The sequence below is a fragment of the Lichenostomus cassidix genome, chromosome 7 (assembly GCF_008360975.1).
Source record: "Lichenostomus cassidix isolate B80296 chromosome 7, HeHo_3.0, whole genome shotgun sequence".
Lineage (NCBI taxonomy): Eukaryota > Metazoa > Chordata > Aves > Passeriformes > Meliphagidae > Lichenostomus > Lichenostomus cassidix.
Window position 1 is genome coordinate 23,711,051 of NC_139488.1, and position 22,956 is coordinate 23,734,006.

At 47.3% G+C, this 22,956-nt stretch overlaps 1 protein-coding gene across 2 annotated transcripts in view; it reads left to right on the forward strand.

The window, feature by feature from the left end:
* The window catches only part of MARCHF4 (membrane associated ring-CH-type finger 4), a 107,291-nt gene that overhangs the window by 54,879 nt on the left and 29,456 nt on the right, over nt 1-22,956 (forward strand). Inside the window, exon 2 of one of the 2 annotated variants that reach the window (XM_085066856.1) lies at nt 18,898-19,059. In XM_085066856.1, coding sequence (XP_084922982.1) covers nt 18,898-19,059 — 162 coding nt within the window. The remainder of the gene's footprint in view (nt 1-18,897; nt 19,060-22,956) is intronic. The other variant, XM_085066857.1, reaches the window with a different exon arrangement.

The following is a 22,956-nucleotide window of genomic DNA, read 5'->3' on the forward strand; positions in this document are numbered from 1 at the left end:
GGCTCTGCTTTGCTGAAGGAAATCTTCAGCTCATCTGGGCTTTTGCTGCTGTGCTCCTTCATGCTTTTCTTTCATGTTTTTGGCTTTTTGTAACTAGGGGTTCCAATGATTTAAAGACTTCTTGGCTTTAGGAGTAACTTCCACCTCAAACAGGCTAGTCTCCCCAGTATACACCTTCTGGTACAAATAATATCCCCGCACTTGCTGCTGTTAAGTCCTGTACCCATCAAAAGCAGAAAGATGATGTTTCCTTGTGTCTGACATCAATATCTCTACCCATAGAAAAGAGAGAAGGTAACTGAGCTCCTTGAAGAAATCTGGGATCTGTGTCTATAACACAGACTTGGTGTTGCTGCTGCAGGTACAGTGATTTTGAGTGACCAGAGTGCTTCTGGGCTGAAAAAGACAAATGTGATCCTGTGACACAGTGGAAAGCAGGGTCTCCCCACTGTTGTCTGCAATATTGGTACCTGTGTCTGACTGCAGGAAAGGCTGGGCCAGGATAGCACAGAGAGCACACCACCCATGCTTGGAAGGCTGTTTCAACCCAGCACAGTGCAGAAACAAGCCACACACAAACCCAAGGTGGCTTCCTGGGCAGGAGCTTGAGAGCCCAGGGAAAAAGAAACTGCTGGCAGGGGACCCAATTTGCCCCTGTAAATACACAAGATAGAAGTAACTCTGGGTAGGGAGAAGACCTGTTCAAGACCCCCAAATAATTCTGCAACCGGAATATTTAATATAGATAGAGCTTGAATGAATTTAGGGTGAAACTCACAAATTTCCAAGTGACCAAGTAGGGAGCTATTGGAAGAGCATTGCAGAAGGAGCTGGGTCATTACATTGAACTGATTTTATAATGAAGCAGAGCATGTTTGAGAGCAAATTTATGACATGCAATAACAAGAGGCTGGAACTGAAGTGATCTCTTTAACCTTACATCTCTCTGCTCTAAGCAGGCTCCAATTCTGAACACAAAGGTGTTCACTTCAGTCAGCAAGAATGGACATGTGGCTGGCCACCAGCACCAGGGCCTCTCCCCGCAGCCCAGATCTGCTTGCCATGGTGTGCTCTCTCTAAGGAGATGCTGTCCAAACTACTGTGCAAGGCAACAAAACCTCAGCACCAAAAACTCCTTCCTCTGAAGTCAAACCCAACTGGGCTCTCTTTTCTGGAAGGGCCTCCTTTGAATGCATTTAAGCTTTTTTTTCCTCTGACTGAAGGGATAAAGGTGTGTTATTCCTAATACCCACAGAAACAGTAGAAGCATCATGGTTCATGACACATGGAGGCTGGGCCAGAGTCAGTGTGAGGGGAAAACCCTTCCCAGCCCAAAAGAGCATCATCCAGGCTAAGGTGGACCCTTGCCACATAGGGGATTTTTGTTCACTTTCTCCCATTGCATCTCCTTGAACTTTGGTAAATAATTACTCTCCCTCCTTGACCTTGCAGCTTTCATCAGGCCACATGCACAGCAGGGCTACCTGTGCCTCTCCAACCTTTTTTTCTGTTTCTAGCATGGGTATTCCCCTGTGCTAAACCCCCTCTGGGTCTTGCAAATACAAATCAGGACAAGCAATTCTGAAACCAGCCACCATCACTGAAAGCAACCAGGTCCAAACTCATACACACGTGAGGGAACAAATAAACCTCAAATTAGTAAACAGATTATCACTCGTTTAACATTATCACTCAAAGCTCCCAGTTAGCTAATACACCTGGGTGATCTTTCTACAATTACTGTAGAATTGCAGAGGAGCATCCTTCAAAATAATTCCAGGTAGAGAGAGCTTGCCTGGCAGACAGCTCTGAGTATCTCCCAAGTGAAATAAGTACTATTTCCACCTAAATAGGACCTAATGAGCCATTCAGTAGAATAGAGGAAAAAAAAAAAAAAAAAAGAAAGTCTTTGCCCTGAGGAAAAGCATCCCAAAGAACTCAAAAGCATCTCCAGCCTGCTGCTGGCAGTGCTTGTCTCTCAAAAAAACACAAGCTACAATAGTTTTCTTAAAGTATAAATGAAAACACAGAATTGCAAGAAGGAAATGAGGGTCTTTATGATACAGGTTTCATAATTGTTCCCAAGAGTCTCAGTCTTCAGTTTCACAATACCTTATCCTGTCACACTTGCAAAAATGATTGTTAAAGACATATTATGGTGGATGGATTGTTGCTCCCTGGATTTACAGGGAGCCAGAGACAGCAGGTCAGAGGTAAGTGATGCCTGATCACAGGTTCACAGCAACACAGGGAGCAGTGTCAGTGCTCCCAACAACCACTTTACAACTCACAAACTTACAGAGTTACAGCAAAATTACAGAAATAAGTAAATGCCTACCTGAAAGGCTGCTGGGGTGCAATGGCATGTTTCTGTGAGCCTGGGGATAGGGCACGGAGGTGTAGGTGCAGTTCCATAGTTCACAGCAAGGTTTGTGGAGGGCTTTCATGAGCTGACCTGATATAGGTAAAAAATTGGCCTGATTCACAGAAGAAAATAAACAGAAACAAAAACCAAAAAAAACTGTGTGAGCAGACCCATTATTGCAGTCCTTAAACACGAGAGAAATAGTAGTTTATGGACAGAAAACTTATTTTTAGCCCCAAGACCATATCAAATTCTTGAGGTTGAAGAAAAGAAAAAAAAAGAAAAATCAGAACTGGATCAGATATCTGGTGAAAAACATCCTTCCCCATTGGCTGAGGGTCTGTATTCAGGTTCATGGTAGAGGACACAAGTCTGGAGCATAAAACACAGCAATGATGAGGTATGTTAGACATAACTTACAATCTTTACATCTACAGCAGTCTCATTTTCTAGTCCTGCACTTCACAGAGCTGAAAGTCTCCTCTAGGGACTGGAATGCTTTGAGGGAATTCTGAACCACAGATGCTTAAAGTGTGTTTAGCATCAGGTTAAAAAGCTCATGCCAGCTTCCTACTCATATTCAGCCATTAATCTGCTCTTGAGAAATTCTGTATCTGAGAAACATCCAGAGTAAATATAAGTGGATGCAGGAGGAATCCCCGTCAGCTCAGTTCAGAGCTCATGTTTGCATTTGTATCTGGCTGCATTGAGGACAAATCTGTCCCCTAGAAGCTGCACAGCCTGGGGCAGGGACAAATTCCTTGATGAGAAGTGGGTTTACATGTTTTCTGGTCATCACAGGCTGCTAGGGAATTTTTTGTTCTTCTCTTTTTTCTTCTACATGACAATAGCTGCATTTTAGGAATAAAACTGGATGGCATTTCATTACTAAACTCTTCCAATCCATGCCTGGGAATGAGTGCACAGAGTACATGCAGGCACTGGGCGTCCACAGAGACAAGTAGAGGACACAGGAAAGGGGAGGCCGAGAAAAATCAGTGGTACCTGCTCCCCATGAGACAACAAGACCAGTGAGCTAAATTCTCCTAGGAAGGAGGTGCAGCCTATCATAGTCACTGTCCCAGGGAAATGAATCCTGCATGGCTCAGGGTAGCATAGCACAACTCACTAAAGCCAAGCAAAGGCCATAACATTGCTGACTAAAAGGGAGCTCAGCCTCCTTCCAGGGACAGGTTCCATTGTATGTATCTCTATCTTCCCTAGGCCCAGCAAAGATTTCGGGCTGGTTTTCAGCAGAGCTGGTCATGGACACAGCCACCCAAATAGCAGCAGCAGCACCAGAGAGACAACAAAATCTTCCTAAGCTGCCAGTGTGACCCATAGCAAACCAATAACGAGGGAGCTCTCTGCTTTAATAGAGTGTTGAAAGGGAGCTCCTCACAGCCACTCTGAGAAGCAGTTCAGCTATGGAGACTCTCCTCCTGGGGACCCTGGAGCTGCTCTTGGCCACTAGCCCAAGAAGAGACCCCCAGTGCCTCATCCAAACCCTAAACCAGCCTCACTAAACCTTTCCACTCTTAAAAGGTGAGCACAGGTTGCTCAGGTGTTTGATAATGGCCTCAGCACTGTGGAAATGAGCTTTCCACAGGTGTCTTCAATAACCAATGTGAAGAGAAGGTTTGGGGAGAAGTCCTCCTGGGTCAGCCTTGGAGAGTGGAGTGCTACAGCAGCTGCAGGTAGGCTGTGAAGATGCTGTGTGGTCCTTGCAGGGGAGGTCTGTGCTGGGGAAGCCCTGGAATCTCCCTGGACTATATTTTTGGAAGGTAGGCGGCTGTAATATTTTCTACTTTAGACAGAATGCTTTTAGGGTTATATTAATACTTAAAGACTGTAATAAGACTGTTTCATGTTCTAGGGCACTTTAGGATCCTCCCTCTGCTGCCTGGTGAGAACTGGGAAACTTTTCTATGTGTGACAATCTCCATAACTGACTACCAATGTGTAAAAAGCCTGAATACACCCACACCAGTGATGAGTAATGGCATTTCCCTTGTGGGCCCTCAGTCCCTGTGTCTGTCCCAAGGTATTGTCCCATCGTCTTTCACAGCTGTAATATATGGTGTTCCTCCTGAGACAGCAGTGCAGGTGGACATGACATAGGATAAGCAGTTGTCTGTTGCCATCTCCTCCTGACAGTCTGGAATGAAAAGAGACATTCATGCATGCAGAGAGGTGATGTAAAGAACAGACTGGGAGGAAAGGGAAGGTTATGGCAGAGTGAGGCAGGTTTGAGTGACTACCTGTGCATATCTGAGTTTGCTTCTTAATAAATGCAGGGGAAACACTGGGTTTGCTTCTGGAAAACAATGTGCAAGGGTCTGTGCAAATCTGGGGACACTGCAAAGCCCAGGACAGCCCTGTCTAAAGGACTCATGCCCTGGGACAATGAGCAGATAATCAGCCCTGAGGTCCCTCTGCCCAAAATCCTAAGGCCCGAAGCAGAGAAGCAAAGCATCGCCCAGGTTAAGGCATGTCTGGATCTGCTGGCAGTCTCGAGGTGGTGTGACTTTAACACGTCCAGCCCTAGCAGTGGTTTGTCCCTGCCTCATAGGGAAAAGCAAATAACAAATCTCGGCGGGCTACCGCCTGGCTCGCTGTGCCCAGCCGGCCGCTATCGGCTGCAGGCAGCACGGCCGAGCTCTGCGCCCTGCCAGCCCCTGTTTGCTGCTCACAGCTCAGCTCCTGCGTCTCTGTTTCCCTTGCGCTTTCACACCTCTCTCCCTTTCAGCACATTACACAGAGGTGACCGCCTCCCCTCTGCCTTCCCTCTCCTGAGCTCCAGCCCAAACACTGAGCCGTGCCTTCACGTGCCCGAGTTACCTGCAGGCTGTGCAAATAAAACCATTCCCGTGGTGACAAACATGCCCATGTTTTTGGCTCACCTTGGGGAAGCTCTCATTCAGCTTATGTCCCTGTTTCCTTGAAATCTAATCAGGTAAGGAGGGAGGCAAGCTCCCCTCTGCAATGATGGGCAAGTCTAATAGTTGCAGGCTTAGATTATTACTTTTTTCCTATTAAGCAATGAATTTAATCAGAAAATGAACTGGTCAGAAGGGACCTGGACACCCTGCTTTCAGTTTGTAATACAGCCAGCCCTAAAACACGTGGCAGTGCAGCAGAGCACGTTTCAAGACCTGCCCCCTGTGTGCTTGTGTTCCTCAGCACTGTTACCAGGCAGACTTTCATCTCCCATATCTCCAAAGAAATAAAGAGAAGGAATTAAATTAAAAATTCAAAACTCGTTGCTCTCCTCCCAGCAGCAGGAGGGCAAAATAGCTGGAGATCCTGAGCAGTGAAGACCAGGATGTAGGTCCCACCCAGAGATATTGTTCAGGTTCCTTGGTTGCTACCAGAGCCCAGGAATGTGGCCAAGCACAAGGAAAGGGTGTGGAGGGACAGGGAGGTTTTGTACCCTCCAGGCCCTGGGGCTGTCAAAAGTCCTCTGACTTCTCGTGGTGACTGCTGTACCCTTGCCGGGAGGCACCACTGATTTCATTTCATACTCACTGTCCCCAAAAAGAAAACTTCGAAGTGTATTTACTGCGTGTGGAAATGTGTGGATACAAGAGATGAAAGCAGACATGGCTTGGGCAAGAGCTGTGGGTGCAGGTGTTGTATCCCTGCCAGGGCACCTCGACCCTGCTCTGCCCTCCCTGCAGCGAGGGAGCTCTGAGCGCTGGCCCTTCACAGATTTGCATGGTGGCTGGAGGTACTCATTTTGGAAACAAAAAATCATCTGCCACTGCCCATTCTTTTCACCCAGGATACAGGAGTCAGACTGAGAATTTGAGTGTAAACACACCGAAGAGGAGATTTCCCCTTACTAGGAGGCTGTGCAGTAGGGAGGTAATTTCTTTTTCCTCAAAGGTTCAGTTTGCTGTCACAAAACACTGGCAGGGCCTCTGAAGGACACCTTCCAATTAAGTACCTCTGCAGGTGAACAGGACTGCTGCAGGGATGGAACCTGCTTTCAGAACAGTACTGGCTTTAGGCTGGGACATGCTCCAACTGCCAGAGCAGCAAAGACACACCAGTGAAGATTGATGTCCATGCAGACAGGTGTCCAGCCACACTTAATAATTTTCTCTTTAACAGCTGTGTTTTTTCAAGATCTTTACACATCCTGGACACATGCAGATAAATGAAGTCTACAGTTGTCCCTGGGCAGTATGTAAGAGTCATTACCCTGATACACAGAGCAAGGGTCACAACATGGAGATTGCCCCAAAGCCAACAGCAGGACATCAGCAGAGCTGTGGGAGGGAGAGCTGGGCCCAGAGCCCACTCTGCCCATGCCAACCCCAGACAGCTGTGCTTCCCACCTCACTGCAGCCCGGGAGAAGCATCTGTGGCTGCCACAGGTATTTAGCATTCCTGGGGCATCACCATGAAGGGTGATAGCTGGGTAATGAGTTTCTTTAGTCTTGCTTGAATGCTTTCAGCTCTGCAGACACAACTTCCCAGCATTTGACACCAAAGAGCAGATGAGTAGCTGATTACACACTACCCTGCCCTGAATACAAATAATCAACAGTTAGTGGGACTTCCTCCAGGTAATACACATGTGAATAGTGATAATTTCTGTGCTCATCTCTCTACCAACCCCAGTTCTGCGAAGGCAAGAAAAAATATCTAGGAGCTTTCAAAAACATCTTTAAATCGTTCTGCCATAACAAAGCTCAGGAGTGTTGCACTAGAAGAACTCTGCTCTTGGGACTTGCAGCCCTGTCCCCTTTGTACCCACAACACCGGGGCAAAACAATGAGAACAGCAACCCTCTTTCCTCTTCTCTCTCCAGTGACACTCTCCATGCCAGCTGCTTGCAGCATGGACAGTAGTGAAGGAGTAATGAGTCATGCTAGAATACAGCAGGTCATTGTCAGGGAGGTAGGCTGGGCATCTTCCTGTTGTTCCTGGCTTGGTGCACTAGAAAGTGGAGTATAGCAGTTGGGTGGATGTAAAGAACAATCCCATCCTAAAAGCAGAGTTCAGGTTAGAAAGACGATAAAATCTCCACCACTGGAACTCAGCAACAGGTACTTGACCCTTCCTGTGTGGAGACACAACTTGCTGAGAGAACTGTAAGTTGTTACAGAGGAGATGTGTTGCTTCGAAGGCAGCCTACCCTGTAGTTAAAGGAGGATGCTGGAAGACCACAGCCCAGTCTGACTGGACCTAGTTCACTGAGCTAAAGTAATCTTGGTGTGGTAGGAGGAATCTTGCTTGGAACAAACAGGTTCTGTATCTGATGCAGCAAATCTCTTGGGAAAGAGCAGGAGAACCAATCTGACAAAGCACAATAAAGACCAATAACAGAGAGGTAATTCGTATTTCAATAGGGCATCTTTCATGCTGAGGGATACAAATGATTTGGCCACTGTTTGAAATTCAGCCACCTCTGGAGTGGAGCTGTGCATAGCATCTGACATTGCCTCAGTGTTGATGTGTTTGTTAGTATGTAAATTTCCAATCAGGATATCTTCAAAAGGTCATTGAAGAGTCAGATGATAAATCAGCCCTGTGTAATGCTTAATATCTGTACACTGATGGTGATGGAACCTCAAAGCCCTGCCACTGTTTATATATACACATCTGTGTGTGTGTGTATTTCACTTTTATACACACAGTAAACCTGGCCTTCTACTTGTGCAAAAGGAAGACTGCAAAAAAGAAGAAAATGGCCTCTATAGCCCACTTGACTAATGTTGCAGCAGTTCGTACATTTATTTCTACCTTCTCTCCTTTCTGTTTCATATTCTGCCTGTGAAGGGGAAAGCTGGATTCCCAAGCTGGTGTAGGAAAACACAAGAAGGGTTTCCAGGAGGTGGTTGCAGGCAAATCCATGAAACACATGGATTTATGCAGCTTCATATACAGGAGGCCTTTTGCCAGGGCAGGATTGAAAAAAATCATAATTAATGTTGTGCAGTTTCCCCTGGGGACAGTGCAGCCAGTGCCACTGGTACCTCTGGCTCTGTACTATTGAGCTGCTCTTGACTGGAAAGTTGTCACACTAGGCAAAGGGATTTGGGGATTAAGCTGCCTGTTCTCTTTTCCCACGGTGTATTTTTGCTGCACTTCAGCTAAGTGGGCCTGTGGGTTTATGAGCTCTGGACCAGGCTCCTGCAGTGGCAGGGAGGATGGTTCTGAGAGTCAGCAAGAGCGTGCTCACCCACCTCCTAATCCCAGCCCTTCCCCAGGGGACTTCACCTACTTTCCCAGGATGCCTTGAAAATAGAAAGTAAAGGAAAAGGCAGTGTGATCACTCCTGTCATGACTAAGTGGTGCGAGACCCCCTGCTTTTATCCTTTCCCTCATCCCATCACTTACTCAGGCTGCTCCATGCTGCCACTTGCTCCTCCACCTGACTCACAACCCCCTGACTCCTGCAGGGTGACCCTGAGCTGCCAGCCCTGCAGACACCTCCCACCCCAGCCCCATGAGTACTTCCCTAGACCCCAGTGGAGAGGTGTTGCTGGAGTTTTGCCAGTTGGGATCCTGAGCGGCATCCGTCATCACGGCACGAGTGCATCCTGCAGGCAGCTGCTCTGCCACTGCTGGCAGACACCTGCAGAAGAAACCCTTTATATTTATGGCTGGTTTTTAGCTCACTGCCAGTAAAGGAAGTTCAGCTTCACTCCATAGCTGCATCATTTTGAAAGGAGGTGCTTCTGCCTCCAGAGCACGTTTGTGCCAGCAAGCATTTTGACTTTCTGCCAAACATTTAAGTGACCTTATGGCGGGATTGGAAGGCAAGGCTCTGGAGCTGCACTACTTTGTGGACCCTGTGGACCTCTATTCTCTCCTCTACTGCCTCCTTCCTATATTTTTGTTCATCGTCTCTGCTTGCAGGGTTGCCTGAGACATTAAAAAGAAATGCCTTCACCACTAAGACGATAAGGAACTTGATCTCACATAAATTGGGATGTTCTGAGAACCATTTTAATTTCTGCTAATCAGCAGATGAAAAATGAATTACTTCAGATGTCATGTCTTACTGCACGAGTCTTGTAACATTTGGAAAAGCCATAACAGAGTTACCCAGTAATTGAAGGGCTCTACATGAGTGAACTTTGTAATTGCATATTCTTCTCCTTGAGTCTGGGAGGCAGAAAGGAAAAGCGGATCAGGCCACGTCTTAATGAAACAGCTCAGTTCCTCAGCCCTAGCGAAGCCAAAAGTAAACAAACCACGCTCATTATTTTATATCGCAGCTACCCAGCTGCTGCAGCAGCCCTGTGTGTGTTGTGCTGTCTCCCACCTCACTTCTGTTTTCAGCCCCCTGCCAGGCTGTCCTCAGCCTTCACCCCAGGTTCATCCAAGGCCAGCAGCCCACATTCAAGCTCTACCTCACACCACAGGAGACACAAACAGCTTTGGACACAGACGTAGCTTTGGAAGGGTTTCCATCTCTGAGCTGCCAGTCTTGACCGGCCCGAATGGAGCAGGAAAAGCTCCTGCGTAATCATTCCCATCCAGAATCTTTTGAGACAGTCCCTCCTGTCATATCCTCATCTCCACTCACATCTGGAAAGCACTGCCTTTGAGCTGTGGAGATGTGCTCTGGGCTTCAGTTTGCACTTTATTATTGGCTTCCACTTACTCGTCGTGCACATGGCCCCCCCAGTTAGCCACCCTGCTGCCCTCAGTCCTGACTGGGGCTCACTTGAGGGTGTTATGGCAAATGACAACCCTCAAATCCTGGCTGCCATCATTTTCCACTCCCCTCCACTGAGGAGCTGCTGGTACCAGGGCAAAGCAGCTCTTAGCAGTTGCTGCACTTTTGGAAGGAGCATCTCAGTGCTGTAAGGCTGCCAGTAGCACCTGGCCATTTTCTCATTCGTGAAGAAAACAGGAAGATTAGGCAAATATTAGAGAGTGAAGATTTTCTCAGCTCTAATGGTGAAGGGTTTTTCAGCTTTCTCTGATTAAAAAAAAAAAAGACAAAATGCCTATTGCTGTGTTTGTTTCACTGTCTTTTAAAGTAGGGTCTATCGTCTGGAGAGTGAAACCAGCATCCATTTCTGTGGATTTTCCATGGCTGCTCCTCAGCAGCTGATGGCATAATGTTTTCTGAAATGGCCATTAGCTGAATATCTTTATGAGGAGCTTCCCAGGGAAGTAGCTGCAAAGTTCAATTTGCTGAATTATGAGCACATCTTGGATAAGAATTGCATTGTACGGTACTTGCATTCTGAAAGCATTAACTTTATACTTTGAACTTAGAGATAATAAGGAATAATTGCTATCTCTTTTTTTTCCATGAAGAAAGAAGTATATTTAGAAGAATTTTATTTAGCTGAGGCTTTCTCTAGTGAAAAAGCCATTTGTACAAAAAAATTTTTTTTAAACCCTCTTTAATTGGTTGAAAATTTGTTACAAGAAGCCATAACTTAAGGGTACTTGATTTGTGCTGAAGAGTTGTTTGACTTCATGGTGTCGCATCAGATTTATCCCAGCATTGCATCCTAGGGAGCAAAATTGAGTTCACTCTTGTATCTTACGCAGAATAAATCTAAGCATTGTCTGAAATACTTTAAATTTAGTTAAGAGGAGCCAGAGTGAAGCAACAGTGAACTTCTTCTTCAGAAGTAACTAGATTGTTGTAGCTCACAAAAGAGTTGGGGTCTATGGTAATTCTCCATAGTTTAAATCCTCAGTACTTTGGGTGAAAGCCCCAGGAGCTACAGACTAGGACATTTCCCCTCTGGGATGCTGAAACTGTTCCACTCTGTATTCAGGACAAGTCTGGAGCTGAACTTGCTGCAACACCCAAGCACTCAGGGGTGCTCAGGTATCTTGATTTCACATGTGCAGTGCTGTGATTTCTATGCACTGAAGGCTCTTCACTTAATCGGTGCTATTATCACACCTGATGAGGCACAGCAGGTGATATTTGAGACACTTGCCTTTTGATTCCTTGCAACCAAGCAACATTTAGTAAGAATTACTTAAATCAGCTAATCAAAAACATGTTCAATGACATTAGGATGAAGTGGGCTGTAGAGCACATAAGTAAAGTCATTTTTCTTGTGAAAATCCTTTTGTAGAGAGAAAAGCAAATACATACCAGTGTGTTCTATATATTGTAACCTGTCTGCTCCTTGGGCTTTGATAATTAATTCCTGATTCCTTATTCCATATTTCAGGTAAAGTTTAACTTTGTGCTAGTGAAACACTTTGTCAGATCAACCCCAGCTTCTTCGTCATGGGTTTGCTGGTAGCAGCAATAACAGGACTGCTTGCAGCTCTCTATGTTTGCTGAGGACCTGATTTGCTTTGAGGACTGACTTGTTCTGGTTTGCTCATTTGCTCTGAGGAAAACTGATGGGTCAGGATGTTGGCAAGACTTGCACACAGAGATGGAGCTCAGCATCTTCCCTCTCAGTTAAAGGGACCCTTAGGGACTGTCCTTCTCTCTCACTTCCCCTGCAGTGGTTGTCCCAAGTGAGAACCAGTCCTCAGCATCCTTTTCCATGCTGTCTCCCTTTCCTGGCCAAATGGGACTTAAATGAAATGGCCCTCTGCCCTTCACCTTTCACTGGCCTGAAACCAGGCATTAAAGTACTCCACAGCTCATTGCACAAAAAATGTCCTGTGATTCTGTTTCTCACAAAAATGCATTTTTTATGCTCCTTTGAAGGAAATGGGTGTTAAGCCGTGAGATCCCCAGCCCTTCCTGAACTACCTTTGGCCTTTACCAGTGGTGGCAAGGAAGCACCCAGAGCTGTTGGATAGTACCAGCCTGTGGGCAAACACATGAGCAAGTTACTGTCAGATAAATACTGAAACAGCCCTAGCCTAGATTAAATCCTTTTTTTCCTTTTTATAGTGAAAAGGGATTGGGTCACATCCAAATATTTTACATTAAACTCTGCAACTTTCCTGTTTTCTCTTCTGTTATCAAGGCAAATGGGCCCCAGCTCCCTGACAGCTCACATTAAGCTCAGTGGAGCTGCATTCCATCACCTTCCCCTGGAAATCAGTGAGGGAGTGAGGGCAGCACCACCACTCCAGACTGCTGCCAGGATGAGTCACCAGAGCGAAAGCTCCTGAGGGAGCCAGAGCCACCTCTCTAATGCGCTGGGCTTTCTGCACCCAGGACTTCTCAAGCCTCTTCCTCCTTCTTTCTTTTCTTCATGAGATTTTATTCCTTGTCTTCATTTCTCTCTCCTGCCTTCCTGCCCTGCAGAACTCTTTAAGGTTTTAGCAATTAAGGAAAGGAAAAGAAGCCATCCTCTTTCCTGCTCCCTGGCAGAGCTGAGATGATCTGTGTGCAGAGGGAACTCATCCCTGTGCCTGCCTGGCTGAGTCTGTAGCATCATTTCCCTGTGGGAAAGGTAGAGTGTGGATGTTGCCCTCAGGCTTTTCCAGCATGGCACCCATCCCTGTTAATAATCAGTGGGGATCCTGTGGGAGTACACAGACAGTGCCATGAGGGGTATTTCTTTGGAACATCCCACTCAGAGGTGGCTGAGTAGGAGCAGGGCAATTGGGTGAAGAGGGCAGCTGGTGCAGTGGTGCAGCTCAGGGCCCTCTTGGGACTGTCCTGTTCTCTGCTGGCCAGGGCACAACCCTGGGATTGGACCAGTCAGATGCCTCACCCCCAAATCCCTGCACTGCTGTTGGGCATGGAGGTACAGGGAATTTACCCACTGTCTGCCTCCAGCACAGCTGAGACTCTTGAGTCATTTGCTTTAACAAAAAAACCCCATGTTTTGATTTAAAACATGGGCAGGCTTCATTCCTACCCTGATGACCAGCCAGATGAGGTGATGGTCCTTCAGCTCTGCAGTGACAAAAGAGTCCCCAAGGGGAATGGTAATGCTCAGAAAATGGAAAGTCTCCCTTCCCACTTCTCCATCCCACTCCCAAATTCTGAGCTGACACCTCTGTCATTGTCTGTCTCAGCAGTGGTGACAGGCACAAAACACTGCAGACAGGAAAGAGCAGAGAAAACTTAAAATTTCCCTTGTCCGTGGTAAAGCCAAAGGCTGTGGGCATCAGCTGCTCAGCTGGGAGGTCATGTCTCTTGTGGTAGCAGTGGGATGAGTTTTCCAGCAGAAGGAGGCTGTGAAGCAGGTCCCACCCTGCCCTCCTCGCAGCTGTGGCTGCAACCTTTCATGTTTCCATCAGAGAGGTGCAGAAAAAGCCTGAGCAGCGTGGCAGCCTCGGTGCTCCTCACAGGTGCCGCAGCAGCAGCAGCCTCCGTGGGCGGAAAGGCAATTTGTGTTGTTTTTGGAGCATCGGGAGCTCTGCAGACGTGCTGGCTTTTCAGACGAGACTCGCTCTGGAACAAACGTTGGGTTTTAGCTCAGGACCTTGTGAGACACATCCCTCTCCCAGCCAGCGCCCACACTCCCAAAAAACTCCTGATGGGCCCGGAGGGCCCATCATTTAATGCTGGGTGCACTAAAGCTGAGATGCCTGTCTGCTCACACCCAGCCTGTAGGCACAGAGTGGTACTGGCTTGTTGCTAGATTTCTCATTGCCCTGTAAGTGATAAGTGCCCCATTCACAGGGCTGCCAGAACAGCTAATACCCACTGAAAATTTTAGGAAACCATGAAAAAGCAGAGCTGTCCCCGCCCACACGCATCTTAGAGCCCCCCAGCCTGACATGCCCAGCTGTGGCTGCTCACTCCTGCTGCCAAGGGGATGAAGAATGCTAGAGATGGACCCACACCCCTACCATACCTTAGCCCTGCAGAGATGTGATCTTGACCCAGGGAGCTGCCAGGCCAAGAGCACACACCAGAGATTTCAGCCAGGCAGCCACAGGCATAAAGTCACAGCTAAGCAACAAAAATAATTGTCCAGAGCTGGATTTTTCTCCAGTCCTTTGTGGGTCTGCATTTTCTCTTGCTGTTGGCATGGGGGTACTCAGAGCATCCCAGGGCACACAAGTCTTGCCTGCCATGGGCAGTGCTGCCTCTGCATGTCACAGGGCATGCCACAGTTCTTGCAGGGAAGCTGTGGGATGAGCCAGTCCTGGTCACAGAGATGGCAGTCTGGATAATTTATTTTAATAACCACTTGCATAGATTTTCCAATAGGTTCTCCAGGTTTTAGAGAGGTGCCCAGCTAGGGTATTCCCCTGAGCTGGGTCAAGAAAAGTCTCTCAGCAGATTGTTGCCAAAATGGAGATTGGGATTAGCAGCCAGCTCTGCTGAGGTGCCTGGGGAAATGCCATCCCACCAGAGCCACATAGGTAACCGTGTCCTGTGCTGTCCTGACACCACAGGATACCTAAGTCCACTCCTTTCTGAGTCCACACTCTGCGTCAGGCTCCCCCAGTGCTGGAGAATTTAATGCAATATAATATATATATATACACACACAGATACCTATTCCATGTCCCTTGTTGCCTGTAGCTGCCTGGCACAGTGCTTGCACGCACGGTGAAGCATTTGAGGTGCTGGTAATAACGTGTTTAGTTCAAGAGGATAGAAGGGCAACTCTTGTAAGTGTGTGAAGACAGAGTGATCATTAGTACATGTTTATTGAAGTTTACCAGCTCTGTAACAATGGGCTTCTCTTTGCCATTGGACTTAATTTGCCTGTAATTATGTTCCTAATATAGAAATCATTTGGCATTTAAGCTCAGTGTGAAGATTTAAGTATATTTAGGAGACACAGCTGAAGACCTGAAATTAAATGACCCTGGCTTCCTTTTGCAAACCAGACAAACTCAGATAAATGGTAGCAGTCAGATGGTGCGTGCAGATCTGTGAGCAGCAGCAGCTGCATGTACACACCCAAAGAGAGATGGCAGCCCTTGTGATGGGACAGCTCCCTCAGCATCTTCTGATCAACCTGCTCTGGCCCAGGACACTGCTCCTGTGAGTGATGCTTGTGCTACCTTGCATACCTCAGCAGGGAAAATGCACAGGTGAAGAAAAACTGCAGGTCTTAAATTCACCATCAGCCATCTTGGTTTCCCGTACAGCTTGCACTAGATTTCAAAATGTTTGCTTTAATGGTTGTGGTAGCAGAATGTTGGTGACATGGCTCTTTCCCACTGAACTGGTGCTGAGGAGCAGCCCAGGCACCAGATGTAGGTCAGCACAGCTGGGCCAGCCCAGAAGACCAACCACATCCTTGCCCAGTCACACCATCATGCCCAGCCCTGCCCTGCTTAAAGGAGACTGGATGGGCAAATTTGCTGTACTTAATTTGCAGTTAAAAGAACAGGCCTGGGAAACACATGCCATGTCTGCCTGCTGGTGGGTGAGCAGCTGCAGCTGTGGTAGCAATGTGTGGATGGGCTCCCAGCACTGATAAGTGATAGATAAAAGCCAGGCAGAACACTGCCACCAGCACTCAACACGGGTGACGCTGCTCCTGACGTGGTTATTTTCTCCCTGCATATACCAAGCACCACAAACATGCACCAGCAATAATTTTTTTTTCCATCCTTTTCAGCACTCCTCCCAGTAGGCTTAAAATAGCAGGGGCCAGATAATCATTAACTACTTTGACGTATCGCAAGGGGTACGGATTGGGAATCCAGAAGGAGAGGGCAGAGCTGGAGCAGACCTGAGCTGGAGCAGACCTACACTATGGTGCATCTCCAGCAGTATTGTCCTCCTCAGGATAAAGCCAGTTCAGCCTGGCCTTGCCCTTGCTGCTCCTCAAGACAAGCTCCCATCACAGCCAGAAATAGGGAAGAATATGACGTATAATTACTTAATATATTGCTCTTTCCAGAAGTAGGGATGGGTATTTCATGCATATGTTGAAATGGTTATGGCTGAGCCAGAGCACCCTTCCTATTTTGTTAACTCTGTTTTTTTCTAATTTAGATTTGGATAACAGCAAAAAGAAAAAAAAAAAAAAAGCAGGTGCCCTGAATCCAAAGCATACTTGATTGTTTCAGAAGAGCAAGATGGTACTGAGTAAGCTGAGGAAGAAGCCTGCAGCTGGGGAGCATTTCTGCACTAGCTGCTCACAAAGGAAAAATGCTGCTTAGCCTCATCCTGGTGATGGGATATAACTCTACAAAGGGAAGTTGCAAAAATAAGTGTTGTGAAGTAGGGAAATAGACCCTTCAAAGCATTTTTGGACAGCAGTCCCCAAAGGGAATTGGTGGGGATGCTGCTGTTTGAAAACAGGAGAATATGTTGTGCAGAGCCATTTTCTACAAACCCACAAAAATGGGTGTGGGGATTTAATTTCCACCTGTAATTGTTGTGATCTGTGTCTCACTTTAGTGTTTTGCTTTTGTGTTCCTGTAGCTTTTAGCAGCAGAGGACTCTGTGCAGCAAAACCTTCCTGTATATCACAGCCGATGGTTTGCTCCTGAGCTCTCTGTACAGCCAGCAATGAGACTCCTTCTCCTTTGCTGTACAAAGGATTTATTCCTTTAATATGCCCCTGGTGTTTGTTTTTCTGCTGGTAGAGGCATGCATGTGCGTGTGTGTTCATGTGGCAGTGTTTTACAAATGCCTGCTGTGGACAGAATTGGGCTTCACAGTATGCAAAAATAGCTGTGTGCCACATACAAGGATGTAATATTTCACACGGCTGGAAAAAATGTGATAAATTGAGTTTTTGCAAGATTTGCAAAAAGCAAGTTACTGGGGGGTTCATCTCCACAGTTGAGTTCTGAGGTTGTAGGAGCTGGCAGGACTGTCTGTGTTGGAGCATCCCAGTTAGGGAGGGAAACTGGGTCCCCATGGTGCTGTAAGACATCTATGAACACCTCTTGGCTCTGACAAGAGAAGCTCAGATTTCGTAGACTCATTTATTAGAGAGCCCCAGAAGCCAACACGAGTCCAGGCTGCAGCTACAGCTTTTCCCCTCTGCCTTTGCCTGGAGGTTGTTGCTCTTAGTTCCTGCTCCCTTCTGCTCCGTTCCTGATCCCTCGTCATCAGTGCCTCCAGCTGCTCGTTAGACAAAGCCCAGGTCCTGCACTCACCATTCTGAGCCCTGAAAGAGACTCCAGTGTGCAGCGAGGTGGAAAGGCAGGGATGCTGCAGAGCTGGGAGGTTTCTGCGTGACCTCCTCAGTGCTGGGGCCACACTTGTGTGCTGAGGAGTGAAGCTGTTGAGAAAATAAGGCACCAGGGACTGAGACGAGAAGGGCAGACCAGAGGCACAGAGCAGTGGTCCTTGTAACAGGCTGGGTCTTGCTTGTGGAAGAGGTTTGGCAAGTGGGGAAGCAGAGGAGCTGTGCCAAGCTCTGATCCCTCTCCTTTTGCATCCTGTCTGGCAGTACCTGCTCCTTTGGGCTCCTTATCACCCTGGTGATGTCCCACCCCAGTCTCAGCAAAGGCCACAAACATGCACAGCCAGACTTGAGCCCCTCGAATGGGACCTCACCTGGGGAGTTTGAATGCCCAATGTCAGTGCTCATTCCCACATGCACCTTTCTCCCATCTAATCCTTCCCTGCTCCCCTTCTGGTTTGTAATGTCACCCCTTTCCAGATGGAAAAGGTTCACAGAGCCTGCAACCCTCCTTGCTCCCCCTCTCCCTTTGCATCTCCTCCAATGTGTAATGAAAACCAGTAACAAGTAGAGCTGAGGCTGGGTATGTAACATAAACAGTTATTTGCAGTTTTGCTAAAATTTCATGGAAGATGACATTTTTAGGTCACCTAGCTGAAACAAATGAAACGATTAACACGTTCGCATTAGGTTGCGTAAAAAGAAGTATCACTCTTGCACAGTGTGGTCCACAGTTCCTCAGGTCCTGAGACCTGATGTAGTGCCCTAGAAGCTGAGAGAGTTTCCCACCAGGATTAGCAAGAGCAGGATCTGATTCATAACCCAAGGCAACTGGAATGGATGTCTTTTACCATTATCCAGCAGTGTCCAGCGCCAGGGTCTGTTACCCTTGTGCTCCATTATGGTAATGATGAGGCTGGTCTGGGGCTGTAAGAGCAAATATCTTCTCCCCAATGCTGACAGTATGATCCAGCCTTCCCTGTCCCATAGATATTCACATTCTGCCTTTAAAAGCTTTTTAATCTTGGAGCATAGCTAAATACACTATTGGAGTCTATACTGTGGCTTTTAAACATTAAACAGTGAGGAGTAAAATGTAATGGCTCTCTTCTAACCTAAATAAGTGATGGCAAACAACTGTAAAATGAGCTCCTGAGCTTGTGTGCAGAGAGGAGTTTAGTCCCATGGTGAACAGGATGATAGCAAATGTATCAGAATAATACAGAGTTTTGGCATCTGGTTGCCAGCAGAGGTGTGTCTACTGGTTGGGGTCAATGTGGGTCCTCTGGAGATGTGCTCATCTAGCTTTTCCTTCAGTGGTGACAAGGCATGTAAAACCCCAGTATTTAAGACCATTACATCCCTGCCAGTCTCAGTTCACATCATCCAAGCATTATTAGAGGGAAAAGGGATAGAGGCAGCAAGATTGCCTAAGCCAAACCAGGTGAAAAAGAAGAAAGTTCAGATGGGTGGATGAGGGAGCTTCTGCCATGCCATGCCACGTTTGCTGTGCCATGCCTGTGGGAGGCGGGAAGCCTTGCTGATGTTGTTTGCCTCTTTCAGGGGGAGTTGCTGAGCCCGTGTCGATGCGATGGATCTGTGAAGTGCACGCACCAGCCATGTCTGATCAAATGGATTAGCGAGAGAGGCTGCTGGAGCTGTGAGCTGTGTTACTACAAGTATCACGTCATTGCCATAAGCACAAAGAACCCTCTGCAGGTAAAGGTACTAGAGACATTTCAAAGTCTATTTATTCTTGTTTCAATTTTTATTTCTGGGAGCAAGTGGATTTTACCTGTGTGGGTTTTCCTTCCCTGTGCACAGGGATCCATATGTCTGAGACACTTGGAAAGGGTTGTTGGGCTCTGGTCCAAAGAGGCCCATGTTCTGCTCATTGGTTATGGGGGCATCTGTCAGGAGTCTGCTCTTTCTGTCCTTGGCAATTCCTATATTCACTTGCCTTCTATTGAGAATTCCACAAAAGTGCTATAACACCTCACAGCCATTCAGATGTGTTCATCCACTGGGGATCACAGGTATGCCTCTGTCTCCAGGGGCAGGCAGAGACAGAGCCATTGTGGGATTTGCTGCAACAGAGCACACAGTCTGTGACTGAGCAGTATGTTGAGACTCCATGTGTTTATAGTTGTGCCATTAATCCTGATCTCCTCCTGCTGAGACTCCTCTGTGTTGGCACAACGGATGGAGGAGGCAGATGGAGGGTTCTTAGAGCTCTCTTCTCTGATCTCACCACCTTTGTCACTTTATTGCTCTCTCACAATCATGGCATGGCACAAGAGGTGTTGACTCTGATGCTCTGGTCTCTCCAAGTCTGATTCTTGGTGGTGTTTTGCAGATGTGCACACAACAGGTAATGCACATCTTGATGTAAGTGGCTGTGAAAGTCATCTGGGGACTTGCCTTCTTTCTTACCTGACTTCAAAAGCATTGTGGTTGAATAAATCCCAGTACAGACTGGTGATTTAAAATCAGGATTCAGAATGGGGAAACCTGCGTGACTATTAAAATGGGATAAAGTATGTTTAATAGCTACTGATTTATTGTGGGGGCAATGCCTGAAGATGTGTTAATTGCTGCATGCCTTTGCTGAGCACCATTAGTGCCTCAGCCATAAGGAAGCACATTACATTTAGGCACTACTGCTTAATCAGCATAATCTGGGCTGCAGAGGCATTACAGTAGTTCAGAGACCAGGGTCATGTCAGTAGGGATGTCAGTCTGTCCAGCACCTGGCCCTCTGCAGCTCACTCTCCACCAGGAGGCAAGGACAGTGCTGGTGATGATGCCCAGTTGTACAGAGGTGTGGGGGAATGCAACTCCTGATCTCTCCTTCAAACTACAGCCTCTGTGTGGTTTTTCTAGGCCTGAGGAAATAGTGAGAACCCATTAGGACTCCAGACTTTAATGAAGTAATGAAATTAGGGGGACATCGTGGGGAAACTTTGCTGAGGGGAAGGAAAAACCTGCCTGCTCTCTGAGAGTCCCTGCAGCTTCTGATTCAATTTTCCATGAGCCATGGGCTGAAGAGATCAGTAGTTTCATCCCAAGCCTCAGACCCAGAATGTTTTAATTTCTTGGCTCTGGTAACACGGAGCAGATTGAAACACAGGAGGGGAGATGTGGACAAAGCAGCTTTTGTTTATTTCTGGAAAGCTGCTCCATGAGTGCCCTACTGCTTCCTGTGTCTCAGACTGGGGATGCGATGCTGAGCAGCAATGAAGGTTTGTGGGTGCAAATTTGAGAGTATTTGTGTCACCAGCACTGCATTTAATGAATGACTTCCAAATACTCTGCACTTTCAGGTGGCTCAGGGCGATGGGTCAGTGACTTTTTTCCTGGTCCTCACTCGCCTAAAATTTGTTGGAGCTGCTCATGGGCAAGCTCCCACCTCAAGCACACACATTTCAGAGCCTATGCAGAGCTTCTTTCTCTCTGGGCTCCCCCATCAGAAAGTGGCCTGATCTGCTGGTCTTTGCCATGAACACAAAAACTGAGTGGCAGGAACAGCTGAGTTAGAGAGCTCTGCTCCAGGAGCAAGGGTCCCAGAGGACTGTGCAGATCCCAGGCTTGGAGCCCTCACATTGCTGGCTTAGACTTCACAGCACTTCTCGCAGAAGCACTGGGAGATTTCCAGGGTGGGAAGAAGCAACTGGAGTGAAAAGGCACTTGGTCCGGAATAAATGCAGAGTGTAGAGTTACAGCTGCTGCCTGGGTGCTCTGTCTGGTGCCAGCACAAAGGCACTGCTGGGAAGCAAATGCTACACTAGCATTAATTTGCAAAATCCTGTGGGAAGTGGCTGATGCACCAGGTCAAGACTTCCCACCAGGACTAAGGGCTTGGACCCCCATGACCCTTCACTACAAATGTTTCGTTCCTCAGTGGTTCTCACCAGCTGGTGAGATGCTGGGAAAAGGAGGCAGAGAGGACACAGGAGCTACTGTGCCTAACACTGTATGCCATAACAAGCAGAGCATGTGCAGGTGGTGCTTGGTCTTCACCCCACACATGGATAACAAGGGCCAGCTGGACATGCAGTTGTATCTCACAGTCCCTGACCTTTCTTTTCAGGTTCTGCTGGAACTTGGGCCCAGCTTTATTCTTGGAAGTCTCTGAATTTCTCAAGCACAGTTTTTGGAGGGCAAATACTGTAGGAAGTCATGGTCATCTGTTTTTTCCAGACCAACCATAGTACAGGCAAGGACCACACAAACCTCTTGTCTTTGTCAAATGAAACCTGCTTGGGTGATGCTCTGAGCCTGGCTGGATTCTAACCAACAACATGGCCTACATTTCCCCTGTGTCCTCTCATCTGATAGACTGCTGGGAAGCCAAATCCAGGCAGCTGGCAGACCCTGGGCTCCCTGAAGCATGTCCGCTTGGTCTGAGCAGAACAGCACATCCAACACCCACATGTTCCCTGGGATCTGCATGTTTCTCTGCCCATTTTGACATCTGCTGCACATTTTTTTGAGTGCTTAGGAGCACAGCATGGGCCAGATGTGTCTGGAGACTCATGGTGTGGGCAGAGAAGTTACAGCCGGGTTCATGCATAATTAACACAGGCTCCTTCCAGCCTCCAGGCTATTATGATGTTTCATACCAGAGAGAGACCTTTAGTCTGCTATTTTGGCAGAATTAATCTCTATAAATTAACCCACCCCAGTCCCTGCTCCCTGGATTGCAGGCATTTAAGAGCAAAGGTCTTAAAGCAGCAACACTGCTACCCTGCTGAGACTGGGGGATTAAAGTTGTTGGACAACATAGCAGGTGTCCTGCCAAGCAGCAGTCAGGCAGCAAATGACCAAAAATATTCCATCAGCTGTGAGAAACTAGGAAATCCAGAGCTTTTATCCATCCATCCATCCATCCATCCATCCATCCATCCATTCTCTTGCTCTCCAGTTTGCCAGTCACCGAGACAGGAGTCATAGGCTTGGCAGCTTTGAATGTCCTCCTCCATTGTAATACTTGTGCAAAACCCATGATTTTAAAAAGACCTTGAAGGCAGAGGGATTTAGAAGTATGTGATAGTACTGCCTGCACCCTGGTGCTGATACATAGTGGAGTAGGTATCTGCCTTGATGGGACTCTGCAGTATATTTGATCTATTCAGCTCCTTTGTAGTCACTCCTGAGCCACATCCATTCCCATGCTCTGATTTTAGCAAATAGAAAATCTGTTTGAACCAACCTTTCTAGACCTACAACTGTCTGCAGTCTTGAGAAGTTCAGCTCTGATGTATAGTTGTTATCTCTGACTCTTCCTGCATTGCGGGCTGTTTCATCTCCAAAGATCCCCAGTTATCCAGTGCTGAGGTTGGGATCTGGTTTCTGTTCTCCTCTGGCTCTGTTTTGTCCATGGTGATGCTCTGTTAGGAGCTGATGAGTGCTCTTATAGGGCCTCTTCATCAGGACACTCAGATCTGCAAGAGTGGCTGAGCTCACAGGGTGTTTGAACTTTAGCCTGAGATCCGGAGCTAAAAACCCTGAGGCGAGTTTACTGATGTCTCCTGGTTGTCCCAACCTGCTGAATCAGTTGTGTTGAGTACGAGCTTTGCTGGTCCCTGCTGAGCTTCAGCTGCAGCCTGCAAGCAATGGTGC